We start from the raw sequence: 26,278 nt of genomic DNA on the forward strand, positions 1-26,278 counted from the left end.
AGCCAAGGTGACTCAGGTGAGCGATGTGGTCCATGGGCCTCTTGTTCAATATATTTACCATCAGTTACAGTTTGTATTGCTTTAATACATTTTCACTAACTATTCTCTTCTGTAAAAGGAGTGGGCTGTTTTCTGATGTGAAGATAATTTGGGTTCCAGTGTAGCATAATATTTTGATACCGCGAAATATTGAACCCAGGTTCAATATATCACATATTATTTTGAACCCGGGTTCACTTTCGCTGCAATATAATGAACCCCCAATAAAATATTGAACCTGGGGTTCATAATATTATGGCTATAATATACTGACCCAGGATTCAATTTTTTGCAGCAAAGTATTGACTCCCCTTAAAGACCAAAAAAAAAACACCATAGGGTTTCTCCACGGATCAGTGAATATGGGCAGAGCTTATCCATGGTCAATGTTATTTACCTGGAATTTACCTGGCCAAGAGATTAGTTGTTGTGTATATTTTTATGATATACACAGGAAACTTCTCAGGTTATCGCAAATTATGCTTAGTGTCTTGATTTGTGCAACAACAACAAAAATAATTAAAATTTCTACCTACATGCATACCGCATTTCTATTTCCCGTAAACCTTCAAACTTGGTCATATTTATATATTGCAGATAACAGGTTTAGCCCATTTCTAAACCTGTGCTTTTTAAAACTTCTAATTAAACTGTTATATATCGTATATAAATAATTTCCTAAATGTAATATTACCCGGCGTTTCCGGGCACTTCCTGGTGTCCTGGGAGTTCGCGGTGTCATGGGTGTAGTACGTAAAATATCCATGTTTCGAGAGAATGAATAAATCCAAGTAGATCTGTGTACATGTACAACCAAATGAAGAATGATCAAGATATGGGCCGTCTGTAGGGTTTCTGTGGCTGTAGTATTTGTGTAATGGTGGTATCCCAAACAGAAACTGACACGAAGACTACATCCTCTCCTCTCTCTCTTTAGGGTTTCTGTGGACGTAATGTTTGTGTAACGATGGTATCCCAAACAGAAGCTGACACATAGCTACCCCCCTTTCTCTCTCCCTTACTCTCAATCATTGACTAAATTAGTAATTATTGTCATACGTATGCAACACTATTGTCATGCCATATTATTTCATCTATCTTTATTATTGCTACAGTTTTACACATTTCTCTCTCTCTCTCTTTATAAATATAAAAAACCCTCTCTCTTTCTCCCTTTATAAATATAAAGCGTGATAAATTATAAATAGAAATATCTCAATAACTTATTTATGCTATTTTACTATTGTTTGATTTCTGATTGTGTGATTTATAATCCATGTGGTATCCCAAACAGAAGCATTTTTTTTTACTACTATAACAGTTTTGCGCATGGGCAATATAACCATTACATGTTGATGTGCTGCGCCAATAAAGAATTGTTCCTTTTTTATAAATATAAAGTCATAATAAATCATTAATAGAAATAACTTATGTTTGTTTGGTTTTTTTTTTTACTATTATTATTGTTTGATTTCTGATTGTTTAATCTATAATACATGTATATAGACGGAGAGAGAAAATACGATGCTAAATTGCATTGTGTAGGGGACGTTAACCATTAAAATATTCTAGGTGGGAGTCAATGCTATAAAAACTCAGGTATACTGGGGCTTTCCTTGAGATCTAAAGACTGCTGGTCATCATTAGCCATGATCGTTATCAAAACATCTTTCTCAGGTAGCAGTAGACCATGGTCTCTGCAAATGTCAATCAACCTAAGCTCTATTGTTAAAAGTTTGATTGACCAGTGGCTTATCATTGATCACCACACAGGTAAAATTTGGGGGCGTTAACTTAAAGTTGGGTCTTTAAAGGACACATCTCGTGTTTTCAAAGTATACAGAATTATATGCATTTTGTCTTCCTTATGCTTATAGAAATTAATTGTAATAGTTCGTTCGCTGAAGTATTGCGATAGTTGGTCACAATACGGACTTAAATCTAAGCCCCGATTTCAAAAAGCCTAGATAATTAGATAGGTAGTCACGTGGTACAGTGACGTCATATGCGACCTTCGTCGATCAACTTGTTGTAAAAGTAGTGTTAGATATTGGGGTTTTAGGGGCCTAATTTATTTACCATGGATAATATTTACTTCGATGTTGACAAAATTACCGAGTCTTATATCTTTTAGCCACCAGTGCATACAAATAGTGACCCAAATGTAGCAAGGAAAGCGAGTATGAAATCTGCATTTGCGAGTAAATAATGTCTACATCAGATCACTGTCTAAACACTATTTCGTAATGCCATTTCTGTAAACAACTGTAATTAGCGTTGTTGCTTTTCTAAAATTAACAGTGCAATTATTATTAAATTTATTTTTGGAGAAGTTAGATAGGCCTAAATTATGAAACGATTATGTATCATGGACAACTAGGCCTACTGTCACGGGTGCATTTCGAGAGAAAAAAATTATCAAATTCATAGTGAAAATCACAATACTTTTAAATTATTTTATTCAAGCAATTTCATTAATCATTATTTTTTTATCTACACATTGTTACTTAGGAAGTGGGAGCACGGCGTGCTGTTGTTGTTGCGTTCGCGGTCCTTTAAAAAAAGATGAAAGCATTATAATTCAATTCAAATTTGGGAAATATCATAGTTTATTATTGATAATTGAAAGTTCAATTATCTTTTATCTTTAAATTTCTTTTTTAAAACTACCAGTTGGTAGACACTGCTAGCACAAGTTCTGCCTATATGTTGTTACAAGGTGAAGGTCAGTTGGTGTGAGTGTGTATTGAATTTGAGAGCAGAACGGAAAGCATATGCCGTAGGCCTATATGTAACAGTGCGTAGTTTCGATAGAACCATTTTCTCGCAGTTTATCTACGTCTTTGTCCAAGTGCTTGTTTGAAAAAGTACAGGGACAAATTCTACTGGGTTTATTATGGCAAAGTCGTTGTGCCGACAAAAAATATTCACGTTTGTCCCTCATACCTTCCTTCGAAAATTGAAAAAAACACAGTCCAAATCCTCTCTACTGACAGCAAGTACACCCTTAAACCACACAAAACACCCTAATGCAGTGTTATTTACAAGCTGTTAATGTGATAATTGTTTGTTTGTCAGTTAAATCTAATCTGTTTATGAAATGGCTAACAACTGTTTTAAAATCTTCTCGCTCGAGGTCGCATATGATGTCACATATAATGGCGCATAAAATATCGAAGAAAATATGCATATCGCAAGATTTGAATTTCATCGCTTTCAAACTCGAAAACTACGCAAACTGTTTCATTTAAAACACATGTAAAGTAGTTTTAGGCATGAAATGAATTAATTTTGCTGAAAAAATTAAAAAGTTTAGAAACATGCGATGTGTCCTTTAATGTTTTCAGATTTGGTAAGTGTATAGTTTGGGGAGGGGCTGATGTGAGACGTTTCATTGGGGGGAAGGGTTTAAGACATAAGTCTTTTGTTCAAGAACAGGGGGTTCAAAATATGGCTGTGAAAAAAGGAACCCCATTAATCTTCTACAGCAATTGCAATTGGTCGTCGTATGTTAACAATTGAACATTTTTAACTTCTTAATAACTACCGTTCCAATTCTTTTCAAGTTTGGTATGAAGCATCATTGGGCAAGGGGGACATAAATTGTAAATTTCAGGACTCTAGCACCCCTGGGGCCCAAGGGGCGGGGCAAAACCTGCCCAAAATTGACCAATTGTTACTACATGTATATAAAATATAAATGCATACTTAGGAATTAAGCAGAAAAGGATGTATCAAAAAAATGGTGAATTTCACAACCCAGGGTTATGACTTCAGGATGGGTCCAAATTAATCATACCTTTTGATGTTTTAATGTTAATACACCTATTATTTAAAGCCTTACATCAGTGTATGCACTTTTGAGGGTAGTGAAGTTTTAAGAACACATCTTGTTTTATACTGTTGCTGAACATTAGAATTTAGCTTAGATATTCAAAACAGGATTTTTTTTCTAGATTTCATAGCCCATGGAAGTAGTGGTATTTTTTCACTAGTATTCAGGTGACCGATAAGGCCTGTGGACCTCTTGTTGTCTTTTGACATAGGTCTTGGGTAGTTGGTATGTGGGTATACCATGATAAGACAGTGTTGTCACATGCCATTTTTGCTGAATTTTTGGGTATTTTTGTTGTCCAGACTATAACTTTTTAGTCTTTTGACATAGGCCTTTGATATTTGGTATGTGGGTATACCATGATAAGACTGTGTCATGTGCCATTTTTTGCTGACCTTTGACCTTTTATGTAACAGTCAAATAACAAAATTTTTAGGCATTTCTGTTGTCCAGACCATAACTTTTTTGTCTGTTGACATAGACCTTTGATATTTGGTATGTGGGTATACCATAAGAATGTGTCATGTGCCATTTATACTTACCTTTGACCTTGACCTTTTATGTAAAGGTCAAATAATACATAGAATTTTTGGAGCAATTTTTTTGTCTGGACCATAACTTTTTGTCTTTTGACATAGGTCTTTGATGTTTGGTATGTTGGCAAGTTTAATTTACTATCATATGTTCACAACACTGTTCCTTGTTTGAAGCTCATATACATATAGAAGAATGTTATGTACTGTAATTAGTCTTAATTTTCCACTTTAAAGATCCCTTAAAAACGTTTTTAAAAAACTATGGAAAATGGAAGGGGAGACATCAGTTTTAGTGTGCTAGCTAAAACAATTCGTCCTAGTTATTTATGTAATTTGTGGTCCACTTTTTAGGTTGACTTGATGTATACCAATATGTTTGGTGATATCAATAATCAATTGGGTCAAATTGAATTGAATACTGCCTTGACGACAAGTCAACCGGTAGGTGGCAGTTATTCGGATACGCCTAAAACAAAAGTACAAATGTTGCGACAAAAAGCGCTCAGCTATGCTTAGCGCTTTGAAAATGTTTGATAATTGCTATCCTTATAATACTGAAATAAGGCAAAAATGACTTGCATGTATGAGAGTTGTCCTTAATAAAGCCTGCACTAAGCTGAAGTTTTCAGCAAGTGTATGTCTATTGCAAAAAAACAACTTCTGAAGTAAAATTTGGTAAAGAATGTAAATATAAATTGAACAAGGTAAAACAAAAATCATGAAAAACAGTGATACTCGAGTACTCAATGAGATGACTAACAATTTTTATGAGAACATGTATGGATGCATGGTGTCAGTATTGCATTGGGAAAAATATGAAACACAGAAAATGTCATGGTTTACATTAAACACATGCAGAATTATATCTTGATAATTCATTACATTTTCATTGCATAAGCTGAACCTGAGGTTTATATTCTATTCTAATTTAATGAAAATCTGATTATCAATTATTGAAATAAATAAATTGAATGTTTGAATCCAGAAGAAAATAAATTTCAATTATAAATGATAATAGGGGATTTTCAAGTTCTTCAATGTCCGTGTTTATTCTGCATTTAGTCACTATTACGTCATACTTTTATAGACATGGTCATTTCCGGTTTATCGTAGTTAACGTAAATACATGAAGTCTTGTGTAAGTGTATAGCCTATTAAAATGGACGTTGATTCTATGCAAGTATAATCGAACTGAAGAAATGTTTGTTACAGATAAGTGTTTCTTGTTCCTTTTACTGTAAAAGTTACTTACAAAGGCTATGCAAGCTTGCGATTGGTATAAATTTGGAAATCCTTTCCAAAAATATTTATTTAGTGTAGATACATAAAAAAAAAATGATCTCAAGCTCTTGAAAATCAATCGTCGATTGGTAAAGAAAAATGACTGAATTGTTGAAAATCATCAATAAAAATGTGGTGAAAAAATGAAGACATACCAGCTACTGAAAGTTATGTCATGATTTATCTTTACAAATATTGGCACCATTGGAATGAACGGCGACTTCAGCATTGCAAATCCGATAATAGATATATCGGTACTTCTGAGGCATGCACATAGAATGAGGGAAGGGGAGGAAATGGTCCCCATTTTAACAACCATAGTTTTCTATTATTTATATATACAAATAAAGATTTCGTGGCACAACCACCAAGCCAAGCCCCCCCCCCCCCCCCGACTTTTTATGGCGGCAGAAGTGAATGGTATGAATGCAATTTATAATGAAGTGATTCCATTTGTGTTCTCCCTAAGATTCAAGTAATCGGAGTTTGGGGGGGAAAATTCTTAAGTTAGGCAATATATATGATACGTATTCTCCTGAATTTTAAAAGGTGTGAAAAAATATATATTGAGGTATAATAAGTCGTACGTCACTACTTAACTTTCATCCATGCATTTTAAATTTGAAAGATTTTGGATATTAGTCAAAAGAACATGTTAGGTTTTGTTTGTTTTGATATATTTATTTATTCTTGTCAAGAATTTTAGACAAAATAGTGTGAAGGCATCTTCTCTGGCTACCCCTCCCTGAAAAATGATGCTACATGCCTGTTTTCCCCTCAAGATTACATAAATCCGTATTACATCCCTCTGCCACACACCAATGGCACTGGTTTTTAAATTCGGTATCAAAACCAGCGAGTAAAATAAATGAACAAAATCGTCTGATTGACAGCTGAACTGGAAGAAACCATGCCTTAAAAAATCGACAAATCACGTGACTTAGGTAGATTCTAAAACACAAAATATGCACGGAACGGAAGAACTCAAAAATCCCCTATTGGACTATCACTTCTTATCTCCATCTTCTCCACCCTTCCTTCTCCTCAGAGGACCCATTGTGTGAACCTTATAAAATAATGACTAATATGAATAGAAACTCGTATTACTTTACAACCGGGACCAATAGAGATGTGCAATCTTCAGATGTTATAAAAGGATGATAATAAATGATTGACAGGCATTATTTAAATGTCTGACATTGGCATGGATTTTGTGCAAGGGAGTTATTAATGTGGGGAGAAACAGTAGTACTTAGAAAAAGCCTGGTTTTATACAGCCAGTACTTTGTATATTATGGTATATTATTGCTTAAACATTCAAACGTTTCACCATCTTTTCAACTGTCTTTTGGAAATACCATTATTTCCAACTCGGACTGTGTTCGAAACCTTGGTGTTTTCTTCGACAGTGTACTTTCTTTTTTAGTTCCATCTCTCATTCTTGTTATTATCATCTACGGAATATTGCACGGATTCGTTCTTTCATCAATGATGATGCCTGCAAGACACTTGTATGTTCTCTTGTGTTATCACGCTTAGACTATGGAAATGCACCATTTAAAGGGCTACCCCAAACAGATCTGAGCAGGCTACAGACAATTCAAAACTCAGCAGCTCGACTTGTTGCCCGGGTCAGGAAGCATGACCATATATCACCGGTGCTTGTGTCCTTGCACTGGCTTCCGGTTGATTCCCGTGTTGAATACAAGATTTTACTACACACATACAAGGCACTAAACGGATTGGCACCGGCCTATATCAGTGACCTCATCACTGTGTACGAACCAAAACGATCTCTGCGTTCATGCAATTCACGATTGCTAGAAAAAACCCGCGTTCGTACAAAGAACTATGGAGATCGAAGGTTTGATGTAACAGCTGCCACACTATGGAACAGTTTACCGATAGACATCCGTTCATGTGGCACTGTCAAAAGTTTTAAGACAAACCTCAAAACATATCTTTTTATGAAATCTTATAACCATATTTTGTAATATATTCTTTTTTAAAGTAAAGGCTGGTTTGTCGTATGAACTCATAATGTTTAAATTGTTGTATTTTATAGGATGTTATATTTTATGCTCTGATTAATCTTATCATGTTTTGCATTTTACATTGTTAAAGCGCTTAGAGTAATTACAAATTATATAATGCGCTATATAAATGCCGCACATTATTATTATTATTAAAGTCAGCATTTCGCAAATTCTGTGGTCTTTATGACATGCAATCTAGTTTGCCAATACAACCTATCATTGAATCAAATGCTGTCTGACTTGCTTCATACCGATTGTTAGGCCATTCTTGGCACACTGATTTTGACTACGGATAACTCTGTTTACCTGATCAAGACAGAGGGTTCATGGCAGGTGTGAATGGTCGACAGGGGATGTTTACCCCTCCTAGGCACCTGATCCCACCTCTGGTGTGTCCAAGGATCCGTGTTTGCCCAACTCTCTATTTTGTATTGCTTATAAGAGTTATGAGATTGATCACTGTTTATTATCTTCACCTTTCATTGCAACAAGACATATGATGTGGACTTTACTTTTGTCTCTTCCAATCAGGCATCAACTGGGTTCAAGGAAATGCAGAGTGTTTACCATTTGAAGACAATAATTTCGATGCTTACACAATTGCTTATGGAATTCGCAACTGTACTCACATTGACAAAGTAAGAGCTTGAGGGTGGTTATTTCTGAACAACCACTCTTTATGTCTGTTTATCTATTTGTCAGAATTTCAGTTTGCTACCATGCAAGATGTGTTGTCTGATGAAATGCCTATGTTATGTCTTTACTAATTTTGTTTTTATTACCTCACATGAGCTGATCACATTTTGCCCAGCATTTGTTTGTCCGTATGTCCATCCATAAATTTTGAACATTTTCTATTTCTTCTCCAGAACTGCCAGGCCAATTTCAATCAAACTTACCATAAAGTATCCTTGGGTGAAAGGAATTCAAGTTTGTTTCAATAAAGAGTCACCTTCAAAGGGTAGTTAATGAAGAAAAGGCCAAAATAGGGTGGGGTCATTTAAAAATCTTTTCAAGAACCACTGGGCCAGAAAAGTTAAAAATTATATAATATATACAAAGCTTCTTGACATAAAGTAGATTCAGGTTTGTTCAAATAGTACGATAGGGCCACAATCATACATCATGGAAATGCAAAGTACTCAAAGTTGAATCAGGGCGACATCAAACTTTTCATACTCTCACTGCTTTTATCATCATACATGTATATACTTAAAAAGTACCTTCAATATTTATTAATATTTGAACATTCTGAAGAACTATGCAAATCAAATTTATTCTGACTGAATACATATCAAAGTCAAATGAGAACTTGTAGAGAAATTCGAGGATTTTTTTTTTTTAAAATCTCAGAAATCATGTCACAACAGTTTTCTTATTCACTCAGCTTTATTACTGTTACATCACACTGTAACCAACAGCTATGATGTCACAACCTACTGTAATGTCACAGCCTACTGTAATGTCACAACCTACTGTAATGTCACAGCCTACTGTAATGTCACAACCTACTGTGATGTCACAGCCTACTGTAATGTCACAACCTACTGTAATGGCACAGCCTACTGTAATGTCACAGTTTACTGTAATGTCACAACTAGCTACTGTAATGTCACAGCCTCTTGTAATGTCACAACTAGCTACTGTAATGTCACAGCCTACTGTAATGTCACAGCCTACTGTAATGTCACAGCCTACTGTAATGTCAAAGCCTACTATGATGTCACAGCCTACTGTAATGTCACAGCCTACTGTAATGTCACAGCCTACTATAAGATATAACATATTTTGATAGGCTATAATGTCATAGCATTTAAAATGAAGACAATCACAGTATAACTGTTATGACATCTCTGATTTTTAAAATCACATGATCAGCTCCTGCCAATACAAAAGTCTTTCATTAATTTCAATGTTTTTAAATTTTAGGTTGTCAAGTACAATTTCATATTTGTTCGCATTACTTAAATGCATTCTTGTTACTTAGGTCTTAAAAGAGGCACACAGAGTGCTGAAACCTGGAGGACGATTTATGTGTTTGGAATTTAGCCAAGTAAATAATCTAGTTTTACGTCGGTAAGTATAGGAAAATCTACTAAGTCATTTTATCAAGGAAATTTATAATATAACATAATTTTAATACTACTGAATGATACTACAGCCTACTCCAAATAAAGTGAAACCATGGGGACCATTAGAATTACTTTAGTTAAGCATTGTAAACAAGGTACCTGTAATGTGCGAAATTGAAACGAAACAAAATCTACCGAAACGAAACCTGCTGAAACGAAAGAAAAGGAAATCTAACGATTGTTTTGCTGTTTTCCGCCACACTCAACAATTTTTCATTGATCTGGTGGTGCCCAGTTTTTATTGGTGGAAGAGAGAACCCAGATACAATGTACCTGGAAAGAGACCACCAACCTTCTGAAAGTAAACTGGGAAACTTTCTTACTTACTGGCGCGAGACAGAAGGAACCGAACTCGTTAATTGTAATAAAAATGGTATGGACAAGCATCTCGTGGTCCCTGTAAAAGTTATCACATATATTTATTATGTGATCTTTCGGGGTTGACTGATACATTTTTAAGCGGTCCATCGGTTAGCATCAAACATTGTTTGAAGAAGTTGGTGTCTGAGAAAGTTGAAAAGCTGGGAGACTTGTAGCATCTTATTTTTATCTTTAACTGCTTAAATACGAGCACTTTCAATTATGGAAAAATTATATAGTATTATATTATCAGGATGGATCCAGCAATTGAGGTTAGAGAGCGCATATTCATAAGGCAGAGGGTCGGAGGCGCCTTAAGGCCCCCAGTGGATCCAGGTACAGACAATTATATCGCTTGTGTTCGAATTTATTATTCAAGAGTACACATGTAATTTAAACCCAAGCGATATGACTGCCTGTGGGTCCAGAGGGGTGAAGCCCCCGTAAGCTCCTGGATTTTACAGATTTTATAGGGCTTGAAATATGTCTCCTATGTAGTCATTTTCTGCATTTTTGATGATGTGAAATTATAAAAATGACACAAATTTCAAGGTTGTTTTTTTATATAAAAAATATATGTTCTCCCAATGAAAGTAACTCAATAAAGTAAAAGATCTTGTCATTTATTTCTCTGAGAGTGGGAAAAAATATTGCTTCTTTTATCGGTTTTTTTTTTTAGCTCAAGTAAGCTTTTCTGATCGCCTGCTGTCCATCGTCTGTCTGTCCATCTGTAAACTTTTTACGTTTTCGACTTCTCCAGAACCACTGTGCCAATTATAACCAAACCTGGCCAAAAGCATCCTTGGGTGAAGGGCTTTCAAATTTGTTCAAATGAAGGGCCAAAGGGAAGACAATCACAACTAGTTCTAATTGTAACGGGGACCGTTACAGATGTTCCCCAAACCTCCCCCAATTAAAAAGTGATGTCCTTGTGAATCTATAGGAAAAAATCATTTTATTTTAGCCTTTAATTACATGTAGTCCGTTCAATATGGTCATTTCAGTACCAAGAAATGAAAGAAAGCGTTGCACGTGCATACACGCGCACGCGTGTACGATTCCGAATTTTTGTTGATGTCGTTCAACAGGCATTTGTATCATATACCCACAGTATGAATTTCATAACGTTTCCACCAAATATAAGGAAGTTATAGCGATTTTAAAATCGTCCAATCAGAAATCAGCACACGTGCATGCACATGATGAGCAGTAATTCTAACCACAGCAATTTGTAAGGAGTACCAAGATACATCTAAACCCCTAATATGAATAGAATTTGATGAAAAACAAAAACGTTATCGTCCTTTAAAAATTGAACATTTAAAAAACATTGCACGCGCATGCGCGTGTGCGTTGGCATTTTTTGTTACACCAACATATAGATACACATATTGTCTACATATGCTGTGAATATCATCTCATTCGCTTCATAAATAAGATAGTTACAAACGTTTTAGCATTATCCAATCAAAATGAAGCGCACGTGCATGCGCGTGCAAATTGGTAATTTTGACTATGTAAATCAGTTAAGGGTCTCAATATCTACCTATGATATGAATTTCAAGCCATTTCAATGAACAACAAAAAAGTTAGACTGATTCCAAAGTTAGCGTACAAATTTTGTAGTGCATGTGCATGCGTGCGCGTGCTGACAAAATAACTATTATTTTTCATATGTACAAATGATATACTATCATCCTATTTAGGTTTTATATCGCTTCCTTCAATATTCTGATTTTCCATTTTTTGTACCAAAATTGCAATGCACGTGCGCGCGCGTGCATGCACGTGCAAACAAAATGACTATCACTATGCACATCTACAAACGCTATACTATCATCCTGGAAAGTTTCATATCGATCCCTTTTGTAGTTTCTGAGAACACTACCGGACAAAAAAGTACCGGAGAAAAAGAATAATAATAATAATAACTAGAAACTCATTACTAGTAATGAGTAGGTCTTCCGTTAGACCACTTCCGGTAAAGAGCTTTCTATTCCTACGAAAATCATTTAAATGTATCAGAAAATGTGCCTTAACAATGAATGAGAAATGTATTGTCGAATTTTTTATTCCTTTCTCGTAACTTCCGGTGACGACCGGAAGTACTATTCAGATGCGTTTTCCTATAAATGACATCGACTCTTTACTGTCGATATTCCCTGAAAATTTCACGTCTCTATCTGAAAGAGTTCTCAACAAAAAGAAGTAGACTAGAGAAAGAAAAAGTAGTAGGTTACTACCGACCGGAAGTCAATTTTGAAAAACAAAATTATCAAAACTTTAGAAGTTGATACTTTTATTAAGACATGTGAAAATCATATGAAAGACTTCAAATATAAGCGAGATTTATGGGAACAAAGAGACGAAAAGTAAAAAGATATTTTAAACCACAAACCGGAAGTAGTCGTTTTGACTACCGACAGAGTCAATATTCTTTTGACACTTTGAAAGAGAGTTGATAAACTAGTATAAGTTTCAATTTAAAGGAAAAAGTTTGAAATTTGCCATTCTTTCCATCACTTCCGGTGACGACAGGAAGTGACGGTCGACATGTTCAACCCCCTTCTGCACGCTTACAAACGGAGAATGATCATCCCTGAATATTTGATGAACCTATATTTTACCTTTTCCAAGAAAAATACTGGGCAAAATTCCTTTTGAGAAACAGAAAATCGGCCATATTTTCCGACCGGAAGTGAATGTTGTAAAAACAAAAATAATTATAGCAAGGTCATTTCATAAGACATTATTCCTGAAAATTTCAAGAAAATCTATCCACCATCTCTGAGAAATCACTCGAAGAAATCGGAAAATCAACATTTTTCAAATACTTCCGGTATAGACCGGAAGTGACGGACGAAAAAATTGAATGTATGTGTACAATGGACTAATGTTAGTTGATCAACTCTACAAGTTTGAAGCGTCTATCTATATTCATTATTGAGAAACTGAAAAAACAAGGTTTGAATATGTCCACCCCATATCTCACGACCGGAAGTGAATTTTACAAAAATATTTCAATTTACACTAGACATTTATAATGTCTATAACATATGTAAAATTTAAATCATTAACTTGTTTTATGACCGAGATTTATGGTACTGAAAAATGAGAGAATGAATAGTTTTTCTTTCATATAACCGGAAGTTGGAGATTCAACTTCCGGTGGGGTCAATAGTTTTTGAGAATTAGAAGGAGACCTAATAAACCGATATAGGTTTCAATTTGAAAGAAAAAAGTTTGAAATTTATGAATTATTAATCACTTCCGGTGACGACCGGAAGTGACGACCGACATTCTTACCCCCCCCTACTGCACCCGTACAAAGTGAGATCTATTAACTCTGAAATTTTGGTGACTCTATCTCTTACTGTTTCTGAGAAAAACGATTGACAACGAAAACAGCTCATAAGCCGTATTTGCCGACTGGAAGTGAATTTTACAAAAATATTTGACGTTACTCTAGATATTTATAGTGACTATAATATATGTAAAACTCAACTCATTAACTAGTTTCATGACCGAGATTTATGGCACTGAAAAATGAGAGAATGAATAGTCTTTCTTTGATATAACCGGAAGTTGGAGATTCCACTTCCGGTGGGGTCAACATTTTTTGAGAATTAGAACGAGATATAGTAAACCAAAGTAGGTTTCAATTTGAAAGAAAAAAGTTTGAAATTGATGATTTATTTGATCACTTCCGGTGACGACCGGAAGTGACGGCGACAAAAATATTACGTGCATGCACCATAGAGAAAATAGATCTATCATCCCTGAAAGTTTCATTCGATTATCTTTAGTGGTTTTCAAGTTTACCCCCGGACAAAGTTTCTTTCAAAAACCGGAAAATCGGACGTATCTGACGAACGGAAGTGAATTTTGAAAAAATGAAAAAAACACCTCGAAGTACCATCGTTCCCTATAACCTGTGAAAGTTTCAGGAAAATCCATCCAACGGTTTAGGAGACGAAAGGGGAAAAATAATAATAATAATAACTAGTAATGAGTAGGTCTTCCGTTAGATCACTTCCGGTAAAGAGCTTTCTGTTCCTACGAAAACCATTTAAATATATCAGAAAATGTGCCTTAACAATGAATGAGAAATGTATTATCGAATTTTTTACTCATTTCTCGTAACTTCCGGTGATGACCAGAAGTACTTTTATGATGCGTTTTCCTATAAATGACAGTGACTCTTTACTGTCTATATTCCCTGAAAATTTCACGTCTCTATCTCAAAGAGTTCTCAACAAAAAGAAGTAGACTAAAGAAAGAAAAAGTAGTAGGTTACTACCGACCGGAAGTCAATTTTGAAAAACAAAATGATCCAAACTCTAGAAGTTGATACTTTTATTATGACATGTGAAAATCATATGAAAGACTTAAAATATACGCGAGATTTATGGTGACAAAGAGATGAAAAGTAAAAATGTATTTTATCAAGAAACCGGAAGTAGTTGTTTTGACTACCAACGGAGTCAATATTCTTTTGACACTTTCAAAGAGACGTAATAAACTAGTATAGGTTTCAATTTACAAGAAAAAATTTGAAATTTGCGATTCTTTCAATCACTTCCGGTGACGACAGGAAGTGACGGTCGACATGTTCAACCCTCTACTTCACGACTGCAAACGGAGATTTATAATTCCTGAATAATTGATGAACCTATATTTTACCTTTTCCAAGAAAAATGCTGGACAAAATTCCTTTTGAGAAACAGAAAATCGCCCATATTTTCTGACCGGAAGTGAATTTTGTAAAAACAAAAATAGTTATAGGAAGGTCCTTTCATAAGACATTATTCCTGAAAATTTCAAGAAAATCTATCCACCATCTCTGAGAAATCACTCGAAGAAATCGGAAAATCAACATTTTTCAAATATTTCCGGTATAGACCGGAAGTGACGGACGAAAAATTGAATGTATGTGTACAATGGACTAATGTTAGTTGATCAACTCTACAAGTTTGAAGCGTCTATCTATATTCATTATTGAGAAACTGAAAAAACAAGGTTTGAATATGTCCACCCCATATCTCACGACCGGAAGTGAATTTTACAAAAATATTTAAATTTACACTAGACATTTATAATGTCTATAACATATGTAAAATTCAAATCATTAACTTGTTTTAAGACCGAGATTTATGGCACTGAAAAATGAGAGAATGAATAGTTTTTCTTTCATATAACCGGAAGTTGGAGATTCAACTTCCGGTGGGGTCAATAGTTTTTGAGAATTAGAAGGAGACCTAATAAACCGATATAGGTTTCAATTTGAAAGAAAAAAGTTTGAAATTTATGATTTATTAATCACTTCCGGTGACGACCGGAAGTGACGGCCGACATTCTTACCCCCCTACTGCACGCCTACAAAGTGAGATCTATTAACTCTGAAATTTTGGTGACTCTATCTTTTACCGTTTCTGAGAAAAACGATTGACAACGAAAACAGCTCATAAGCCGTATTTGCCGACCGGAAGTGAATTTTACAAAAATATTTGACGTTACTCTAGACATTTATAGTGACTATAATATATGTAAAACTCCACTCATTAACTAGTTTCATGACCGAGATTAATGGCACTGAAAAATGAGAGAATGAATAGTCTTTCTTTGATATAACCGGAAGTTGGAGATTCAACTTCCGGTGGGGTCAACATTTTTTGAGAATTAGAACGAGATATAGTAAACCAAAGTAGGTTTCAATTTGAAAGAAAAAAGTTTGAAATTGATGATTTATTTGATCACTTCCGGTGACGACCGGAAGTGACGGCGACAAAAAATATTACGTGCATGCACCATAGAGAAAATAGATCTATCATCCCTGAAAGTTTCATTCGATTATCTTTAGTGGTTTTCAAGTTTACCCCCGGACAAAGTTTCTTTCAAAAACCGGAAAATCGGACGTATGTGACGAACGGAAGTGAATTTTGAAAAAATGAAAAAAACACCTCGAGGTACCATCGTTCCCTATAACCTGTGAAAGTTTCAGGAAAATCCATCCAACGGTCTCGGAGACGAAAGGGAAAAAAAAAAAATAATAATAATAATAAACAGTAGAATCACTAGAAGGTCTTCCGTTGGAGACGGAAGACCTTAACTAGATGCTATCTCGTTGCGAGCAACGAGTGGGTCTTCCGTCCAATTTTAGATGTGATGAGATAAGAATTTCACTGAGATTTTCGTTCATAAATAATGATACAAATATATTGTCTAGACGTACAATTTAGCTTCGGTAATGTTTTATAAATATTGATCATTTAAGTGCTATAAATTAAAGACTCTCTGCCCCTTTCGGCCACTAATTAAAGGGGTCAGCCTTTTTTCGAGAAAAAAGTTAATAATGTTATTTACTGCGAAAACAATTCGACTGATCAGGCGAGTCATGTCGCCCGAAGGCCTATTTTTTGATATCATTCTAGATATATCTCGCAAAACTGAACAAATTTTGTTCTACATGTCCTATCAAAATTTTCTTCAGAAAAAAGTTATTGATTGCGACATTTATCAGACTGTGAAGGCGAGTCATAAGGCCCGTGGGCCTTTTTCTTGATATCGTATGAAAGATCTTGCAAAACTGAACAACTTTTGTTCTACATGTCTAATCAAAAGATTCTCGAGAAAAAAGTTAGTAATTATGACACTAATCAAACTGTTCAGGCGAGCCATGAGGCCCGTTCGCCTTTTTGATGATGTTGTTCGAAAGATCTTGCAAAACTGAACAACTTTTGTTCTACATGTCTAATCAAAAGATTCTCGAGAAAAAAGTTAGTAATTATGACACTAATCAAACTGTTCAGGCGAGCCATGAGACCCGTTCGCCTTTTTGATGATGTTGTTCGAAAGATCTTGCAAAACTGAACAACTTTTGTTCTAGATGTCTTATTAAAAGTTTCTTGACAAAAATGTAATAGATTGCAACAATAACCCAATTATTCAGGTGAGCCATGAGACCCACAGGCCTATTTCTTAACATCATTAGTTAACGCTTGCGAAACTGAACAACTTTCGTTCTACATGTCTTGTCAAAAGTTTCTCGAGAAAAAAGTTATTAATGTTATTGATTGTGATACAAATTCCACTGTTCAGGCGAGCCATGACGCCTGGAGGCCTATTTTTTGACATCATTAGATAGATCTTCCAAAACTGAACAACTTTCATTCTACATGTCTTATCAAAAGTTTCGTGAGAAAAAAGTTAATCATTCTAACAGAAATTCAATGGTTCAGGCGAGCCATTAGGCCCATGGACGCATTTCTTGATATGACACGAAAGATCTCAATAAACTGTACAACTTTTGTTATATATGTCTAAACAAAATATTTACGAATAAAAAGTTCTGATTTAAAACGTGGAAAAAAAGTGGGCACTTTTCTAAACTCCATTTTCGACCCCTACCGAGCTTCCATACTAGGCACTTCCGGAAATTTTGAAAACCGATGTGCACAACTACAACATGTCGTCTAACATCACTGAAAATTTCAGCATTCTAGCTTTTGTCGTTTTTGAGTTTTTGTCCGGACAAAATGGTCATCTGAAAATCGATAAAAGGGGGATAACTTCCAACCGGAAGTGAATTTTCTAAAATCCAAAAAAAGATATAAACTTCAGATAGCAATGCATCAACCCTGAAAATTTGAAACAAATCGATCAAGCCATCTCTGAGAAATCCTCTGCACAAAATCGGTAAGGAAAAAAAAAAAGAATAAAAATAATAATAATAATAACTAGATTCGATCTCGTTGCGAGCAACGAGTGGGTCTTCCGTCCAAATTTAGATGTGATTAGATTAGAATTTGACTGACATTTTCGTTCATAAATAATGATACAAATATATTGTCTAGACGTACAATTTAGCTTTGGTAATGTTTTACAAATATTGATCATTTAAATGTTATAAATTAAAGACTCTCTCTACCTCTCGGCAACTAATTAAAGGGGTCAGCTTTTTTTCGAGAAAAAAGTTAATAATCTTATTTACTGCGATACAGATTCGACTGATCAGGCGAGTCATGCCGCCCGGAGGCCTATTTTTTTTTTTATATCATTCTAGATATATCTCGCAAAACTGAACAAATTTTTTTCTACATGTCCTATGGAAATTTTCTTAAGAAAAAAGTTATTGATTGCGACATTTATCAGACTGTTAAGGCGAGTCATAAGGCCCGTGGGCCTTTTTCTTGATATTGTTTGAAAGATCTTGCAAACCTGAACAACTTTTGGTCTACATGTTTTATCAAAAGTTTCTCCAGAAAAAAGCTATTGATTGTGACACTAATCAAACTCTTCAGGCGAGCCATGAGGCCTGTTTGCCTTTTTCATGATGTTGTTTGAAACATCTTGCAAAACTGAACAACTTTTGCTCTAGATGTCTCATTAAAAGTTTCTTGACTAAAATGTTATAGATTACAACAATAACCCAACTGTTCAAGTGAGCCATGAGACCCACAGGCCTTATTCTTAACATCGTTAGTAACGCTTGCGAATCTGAACAACTTTTGTTCTACATGTCTTATCAAAAGTTTCTCGAGAAAAACGTTATTAATGTTATTAATTGTGATACAAATTCGACTGTTCAGGCGAGCCATGACGCCCTGAGGCCTAGTTTTTGATATCATTAGATAGATCTTGCAAAAATGAACAACTTTTATTCTACATGTTTTATCAGAGTTTCGTGAGGGAAAAGTTAATCATTGTAACAGAAACTCAATGGTTCAGGCGATCCATGAGGCCCATGGGCCCATTTCTTGATACGGAACGAAAGATCTCAATAAACTGTACAACTTTTGTTATATATGTCTAAACAAAATATTTACGAGTATAACGTTATGCGACATTTATCACTGTTAAGGCGAGTCATAAGGCCCGTGGGCCTTTTTCTTGATATCGTTTGAAAGATCTTGCAAAACTGAACAACTTTTGTTCTACATGTCTTATCAAAAGATTCTCGAGAAAAAAGTTAGTAATTGTGACACTGATCAAACTGTTCAGGCGAGCCATGAGGCCCGTTGGCCTTTTTCATGATGTTGTTTGAAAGATCTTGCAAAACTGAACAACTTTTGTTCAAGATGTCTTATTAAAAGTTTCTTGACAAAAATGTTATAGATTGCAACAATAACCCAACTGTTCAGGTGAGCCATGAGACCCGCAGGCCTATTTATTAACATCGTTAGTTAACCCTTGCGAAACTGAACAACTTTTGTTCTACATGTCTTGTCAAAAGTTTCTCGAGAAAAAAGTTATTAATGTTATTAATTGTGAAACAAATTCGACTGTTCAGGCGAGCCATGACGCCCTGAGGCCTAGTTTTTGATATCATTAGATAGATCTTGCAAACCTGAACAACTTTTATTCTACATGTTTTATCAAAAGTTTCGTGAGAAAAAAGTTAATCATTGTAACAGAAATTCAATGGTTCAGGCGAGCCATGAGGCCTATGGGCCCATTTCTTGATATGACACGAAAGATCTCAATAAACTGTACAACTTTTGTTATATATGTCTAAGCGAAATATTTACGAGTAAATAGTTATGATTTAAAACGTGGAGAAAAATGAGACACTTTTTTAAACTCCATTTTCGACCCCTACCGAGCTTCCATACTAGGCGCTTCCGGAAATTTTGAAAACCCAGGTGCACAACTACAACATGTCGTCTAACATCACTGAAAATTTCAGCACTCTAGCTTTTTTCGTTTTTGAGTTTTTGTCTGGACAAAATGGTCATCTGAAAATCGATAAAAGGGGGATAACTTCCAACCGGAAGTGATTTTTCAAAAATTGAAACGACGGTACAAACTTCAAATGACAACGCATCAATCCTGAAAATTTGAAGCAAATTGATCCAGCCATCTCCGAGAAATCTTCTGCACAAAAATCGGTAAGGAGAAAAAAAAAGAATAATAATAATAAGAAAAGTGAAAAATCAACAATAGAATAATAGAAGGGTCTTCCGCTGAAGACGGAAGACCCTAATAAGAAAAGTGAAAAATCAACAATAGAATAATAGAAGGTTCTTCCGCTGAAGACGGAAGACCCTAATAATAAGAAACAGAGTAAAAACAATATGTTCCCAAACTTTGTTTGGGGAACATAAAAATGCAAAAATAGGGTGGGGTCATTTAAAAATCTTCTTCTCAAAAACTACTGAGCCAGGAAAGTGGAAATTTACATGAAAGCTTTCTGACATAGTGCAGATTCAAGTTTGTTAAAATCATGGCCCCCGGGGGTTGGATGGGGCCACAATAGGGGATCAAAGTTTTACATACAAATATATAGGGAAAATCTTTAAAAATTTCTTCTCAAAAACTACTGGGCCAGGAAAGTGGAAATTTACATGAAAGCTTTCTGACATAGTGCAGATTCAAGTTTGTTAAAATCATGACACACCCCCCCCTCCCCCCCCCCCTCCCCCCCCCCCCAAGAGTAAGATAGGCAACAATAGGGGATCAAAGTTTTACATACAAATATATAGGGAATATCTTTAAAAATCTTCTCAAGAACCACTGAGCCAGAAAAGCTGAGATTTACTTGAAAGCTTCCTGACATAGTGCATATTCAATTTTGTGTGAAACTCATGACCCCTGGGGTTAGGATAGGGCCACAATAGGGGATCAAATTTTACTTAAGGTATTCCATGTATAATGAAAGGATAATGAACAATTTTGAAGGATTTAGATCAACATAAAACTTTATTGTTAAATAATGATGGAAGTGAAGCAGATGAAATTCACATGACTGGTAAATGATTAGAAGCTGACCTTTTTGCACTTAAGACTTTTTGGAAGAGTTGTCTGCCCTTTGTAAAAATAAGAAAAATCTAATTTTCTAAAAATGTGTGTGGTCAATGATTAATTTTATTTCATATTTTCATAAAAAGAAAGTGTATGTAACTTTCTACCAAGAGATTAGTATGAATATATAATTTGTTTTTAAAATATTGTAATAAAAGATGCTTTTCCCATATACTTCAATGTTAAATTCTAGGTGAAATATATCAAGCAGTAAACAAAATTTAGAAAATTCCTACCGTGGGTTATTTTTATTTGATGAACCCTTCAAAATGATACCATGATTACAAATATTCCACCATCCATTTATTAGATATGAAATATGGTCATTATACATTGAATACCTTAACAAATAAATAGAAAAAATATCTTACTTGTCCCATAATTTTAAAACTTGCATAATTTTATGAAAAATATTCTTTATACTATAGTTGAAAAGGATACTAAATACAATAAAAATTGTTGTGAGCATATTTACAGAGATATTGCGAGTTGAAATCCAAATACAGCAATATGCATATTTCGATCGGAGATTTACACGCCTATTACTGTGACGTCATATGCAACAATTGGAATGAGAAAGCACGTAGTAAGCCGGTGGTGATTTAGGTGATAATCCTATTATTTTATCTATAAAACTGCTTTAACAGCATTATCTGTGTATTTACTCATCAATTAATGGACTATGGTGTATTGTTTGGCATACGGTTGCACCAATATTCAGAAGAAAGGGTGCCGATTTAATCATTTTAGTTCCTCAAAGGATGCAGCTGGGAGGATGGCATGGATCATACACAAGTTTGATGCTACAGATATTAGTCGGTTGTGTTCGGAACACTTTTCAAAACTTCAGCTAGACCGAGATCCTGAGAATTAGAAGGCGACTGGCTTTGCAGGGGCAAAGATTCGACTTAAAAGTGATGCCTACCAGGTCTGTTTGTTCAAAGTCCCGGAGTTATGGGAGTTCAAAATGCCCCAACCCTGAGGGGCCTTCTTGAAACTACAATGGGCTGATGTGAGTGTTTCTTAATAATATGATGTTTATCTGTTTATTATATAGCGAGAATACTTAATTCCTGAAATAAAAAAACAATTACGTCATCAACAACAGATGAATGGAATGTTTGTGTTCCAAATAGTATAGGGGCATCCCTCATCATCCCTGATCGTATTTTAGCCTATAAACTGTAAACCTACAGCTGTACCGTTAAGACGTAGGTTATAGCTGGTGGGGATACCCCCTTGCAAGTCAGGCATGTATAACCAGGAGGCGGTAGGGCTGTCCCCGCTTTTTCAATCAGTATTTATTGGAATGACCCACCACCACCCCCCCCCCCCCTTTTTTTAAATAGTGGTAGTGATTGTAAGTTTGAAGACAAGAAGTGAAGACGTGTTCTAAAGGACGGTTGCTGAATCTCCCCCACCCCAGCATCGAAAACAAATTGAAGAAATAAGGATCTACTGGTCCCCCTAATAGAGTAGAAATTCGAAGATTAGACAAAACAACATTAGTTTCATTATTATTAATATTTGCTTGTCAAGTCTTTTTAGTTGTAAATTTAAAAAGTCATCATCTCCTTTGGCTGCCCCCCCCCCCCCCCCCCCCTTTCGAAAATGAAGTTTTATATTTTACAACATTGCAGTATAAGATAATAACTTGTAACATGTCTGTAAAGTTTTAAATTAGAAGTGATGATCATAAAAGGAAAACTGAAAAGGGTTATATCTGTTTCATTTGTGACAAATTTAAACAAGTATCCCCCTATCTTTTGTATACAAACTATGGCGCTGCATAATATTTTCATTTTCAAGTCATACTACATCATTACATTATCAGTACCTACATGTAATCATATTTGTTGCGAAAAAAGCATTAAAAGACTTCACATTCATATTAAATACTTGTGTTTTTTAAAAAAGAATTGTCAATATATATTTGCAGACTACATGGAGATTCTGTGCATTAACTTAGTGGAACGCCATCTTCAGTTTCCATCATGTCCAGCAGCTACTGCGGAAGCCGGCAGAGGCATAGACCATTGACCACCACCTCTTACCTCTTCCTTCGCTTATTTCAATATGGATTGACTCATCTGCATTCAGTCTCATTGCGCAAGAGAGACAAGGTTTGCCCATGGCAATCTGGTTGACTGTTGAGGACCCAAGAACTTGAAGATGAATACCACTGAAAGACTTGTTGATGATGTTATAATTGTGGTTTTCTATTGATACTATTTAAATGTGCTGGAATTTTTATTGTCATAGATAAAAATATTTTTCAATGTTACAATGTTTGTTTTCAAATCGCTCGTGTCAAGTTCAAACTGCGTGTTGATGATTCTAAATAAGAGGTGATTTTGTGAAAATGCCCAGCTTTCAATGCATGCCTGATGTTGTTTGTAATCTGAACGAGAAAACACAGGAATCGGTAATTTTATCTGTAATAATAGTTGTAATGGTCTATACCATACCACACATAATAAAAACACAGGAAACGGTAATTTTGTTTGTAATAATGATAGTACTAATCTATACCATACCACCCCAAGTGAAAACTGGTGGTATGATATATGCCACTACTATTATTGTTACCGGTTCCTGTGTGCGTTTTGTTTTGTTTTGTGTTTGTTTCTTAAAGACCCAACTTTAAGTTAACACCCCCAAATTGTTAGCCATCTGTCAATCAAACATTTAACAATAGATCTCAGGTGGAGTGACATCTGCAGAAACTGTGGTCTAGAGCTACATGTACCCCAGAGAGGTGTTTTGATAACAATAACAGCCAGTACCTACAGGCATTCTTTAGATTTTGAGGAAGCCCTGTATTCTAGAGTTTTGATAGCATTGACCTGACCACAACTGCTATTTTCTTGTAATTCAATTGTTTTTAAAAAGACCCCTGCACTATGTTCATGATTTAAAAAATATATATATCATATATTTGATAAGACATGTAAAAAGCTCTACCTAATTCACATATTATTTTTAGCAACTGTTTTTTATTTTGATTTCGCCATGTTTACTTCGTTCGATAGACGCGTGGATTATAAGTAAAATATTCACATCAAGGCATAATTTTTTTTTAAGTATATAAATGAAGAACATGAGTAATCAATTGAATGACTGTAAATTATAAATAATGCAAATAAACAAAATGTTAACATAATGTAGATGCGTGTACATGCATGTCAGTATGCACGGTATGCAGTAGGCTATATCAATAAATTCCATTCGTCGTTTTCTTGTTGAACAGTTTTAATGTAAAGGAATAATATCTAATAAAACAAATTCGTCATTGATGTAAAAAAAAAATATCTACCCGTACCACACTGGTATCAAACGAAGTTAAATAATAACAGGTTTCTTCACAATAAGCTGATCGGCGAGAGATACATTGTCGCATATGACGTCACGGTATCACGTGACCCGCTATCTCATTAGCAGAGATTTCGAAATCAGGAAGTCGATTTGAGTCGATTGAAATGTTAAATTAAACCTGAAATTTTGCTTTAAAAACTGGGAGATCATTTTTTATATGTATTGTGATAAAAGTTACTTCAGTTTCTAAATAATTCACGAACGTGGGACATGTCCTTTAAAGACCCAAAAATAATACCGTACGGTTTCTTCACGGGTCACTGGATGTGGGCGGAGTTCATCTATGGTCATTGTTATTTACCTGGCCAAGAGATCAGGGTGCTGTGTATACTTTTGATGTACACAGGAAGGGTCTCAGGGCTGTCTACAGTGTTTCTGTGGTCATAGTGTTTGTATAATGGTTGTATCCCTATGGCTAGATGACACAGTCTACACCACCCCCTCTTTTTTTCTTTTACTCTCAGTCATAATTGGCTCAGTGAATAATTTCTTTTATAAATATAGAACTATCATAAATTGATAATATAAATTATTTCAATAAATTACAAGTTTTAGAAATTAATGGACAAATTATTGTTTGATTTCTGATTGTGTAATTTTATAATACATGTATATAAAGGGGTGAATTACAATTATATTAAAATTGCGTTGTTCAGGGGTCTTTTTAAAAACAGTTGAATTATGAGAAAATAGCAGTTGTGGACAGGTCAATGCAATCCATACTCTAGAATACAGGGTTTCCTGGAGATCTAAAGAATGCCTGTAGGTACTAGCTGTTATTGTTATCAAAACACCTCTCTGGGGTAGCAGATGTCACTCCACCTGAGATCTATTGTTAAATGTTTGATTGGCAGACGGCTAACAATTTGGGGGTGTTAACTTAAAATTGGGTCTTTAAGAACCATATAAGGCTAAAGAAGTTTACATTTGCACAAAAGCTTCCTGACATAGTGCAGATTAAAGTTTGTAAAAATCATGGTCCCCGGGGGTAAGATGGGGCCACAGTAGGGGATCAGAATTTTACATACAAAATCATTAAAAATCTTCTTCGTAAAAATCACTGGCAAGGGAAGTTTACACTCTTGTCTGAACAAGAGACCATGATTTACCTTAAATTTTTAAATTTTAAAGGGGGGGGGGTGCGCTATATTTATTTATTTGGGGTGTTGCTAAAATGGGGGACAGCTAGAACACGGAAAATATTTTATGTAAATAAATGATATATTGAAAGGAGTTCAGCATTTCGTAATGATTTTAAAAGTAATTTCCTTATGTTTCTTTAGATTTCCTTTTGTTTCATTTCAGCAGGTTTTGTTTCGGTGAGTTTCGTTTCGGTAGATTTCATTTCGTTTCGATTTCGTTTCGCACTTTACAGGTACCCTTGTAAAAAATAAAAATAAAATTTTCAACTCATTCCAATAAGCAACCATGTTGGCTACTGAAATTACAAAATTCATTTTCAGAAGCCCACACCTTGATGAAGCAATTAAAGAAATTTAACAAAATATAAATTATGTTGTTTATTGACAATTACTAATACATTTACAAAACTCTCTATCTCAAGCCTCTATCTCAACCTCATGAAGTCTTTCAAATACAGTCCTTTTGTTGGGTTTGCTATCCCCGGTATGTGATATACATGTACCACATGTCTCAATCACCTGTCTTTCTGATGCAAATATCCGACTCTGATCAATTTAGTCATCATTGTCAGGCAAGCGTTTAAATGCTATACATTTTCATTGGGAAAACAAATGTATATAAAATAGAAAACCATATATGATATCTCCAAGTGCGTGAGACGAATCACGACTTCTGATCGCGCACTGCTAAATTTACTTGCATTGGCAAGTGGACAAGTGCTTATTTCCAAATTGCAAGCCA

The 26,278-nt window shown here is 34.9% G+C and overlaps 1 protein-coding gene and 1 long non-coding RNA gene across 2 annotated transcripts in view; both read left to right on the top strand.

Moving 5' to 3' along the window:
* Positions 1–26,278, top strand: part of LOC125649553 (2-methoxy-6-polyprenyl-1,4-benzoquinol methylase, mitochondrial-like) — a 61,848-nt gene that overhangs the window by 15,559 nt on the left and 20,011 nt on the right. The window contains exons 4-5 of the mRNA XM_048877180.2: positions 8,259–8,365; positions 9,715–9,803. Of these exons, the coding sequence (XP_048733137.2) occupies positions 8,259–8,365; positions 9,715–9,803 (196 nt within the window). The remainder of the gene's footprint in view (positions 1–8,258; positions 8,366–9,714; positions 9,804–26,278) is intronic.
* On the top strand, positions 19,558–23,383 carry LOC130051923 (uncharacterized). Its single transcript, XR_008800197.1, has 2 exons — positions 19,558–22,031; positions 22,959–23,383. It is a non-coding gene; the product is annotated as an uncharacterized LOC130051923 (long non-coding RNA).

Source organism: Ostrea edulis, chromosome 1, assembly GCF_947568905.1.
Source record: "Ostrea edulis chromosome 1, xbOstEdul1.1, whole genome shotgun sequence".
NCBI lineage: Eukaryota > Metazoa > Mollusca > Bivalvia > Ostreida > Ostreidae > Ostrea > Ostrea edulis.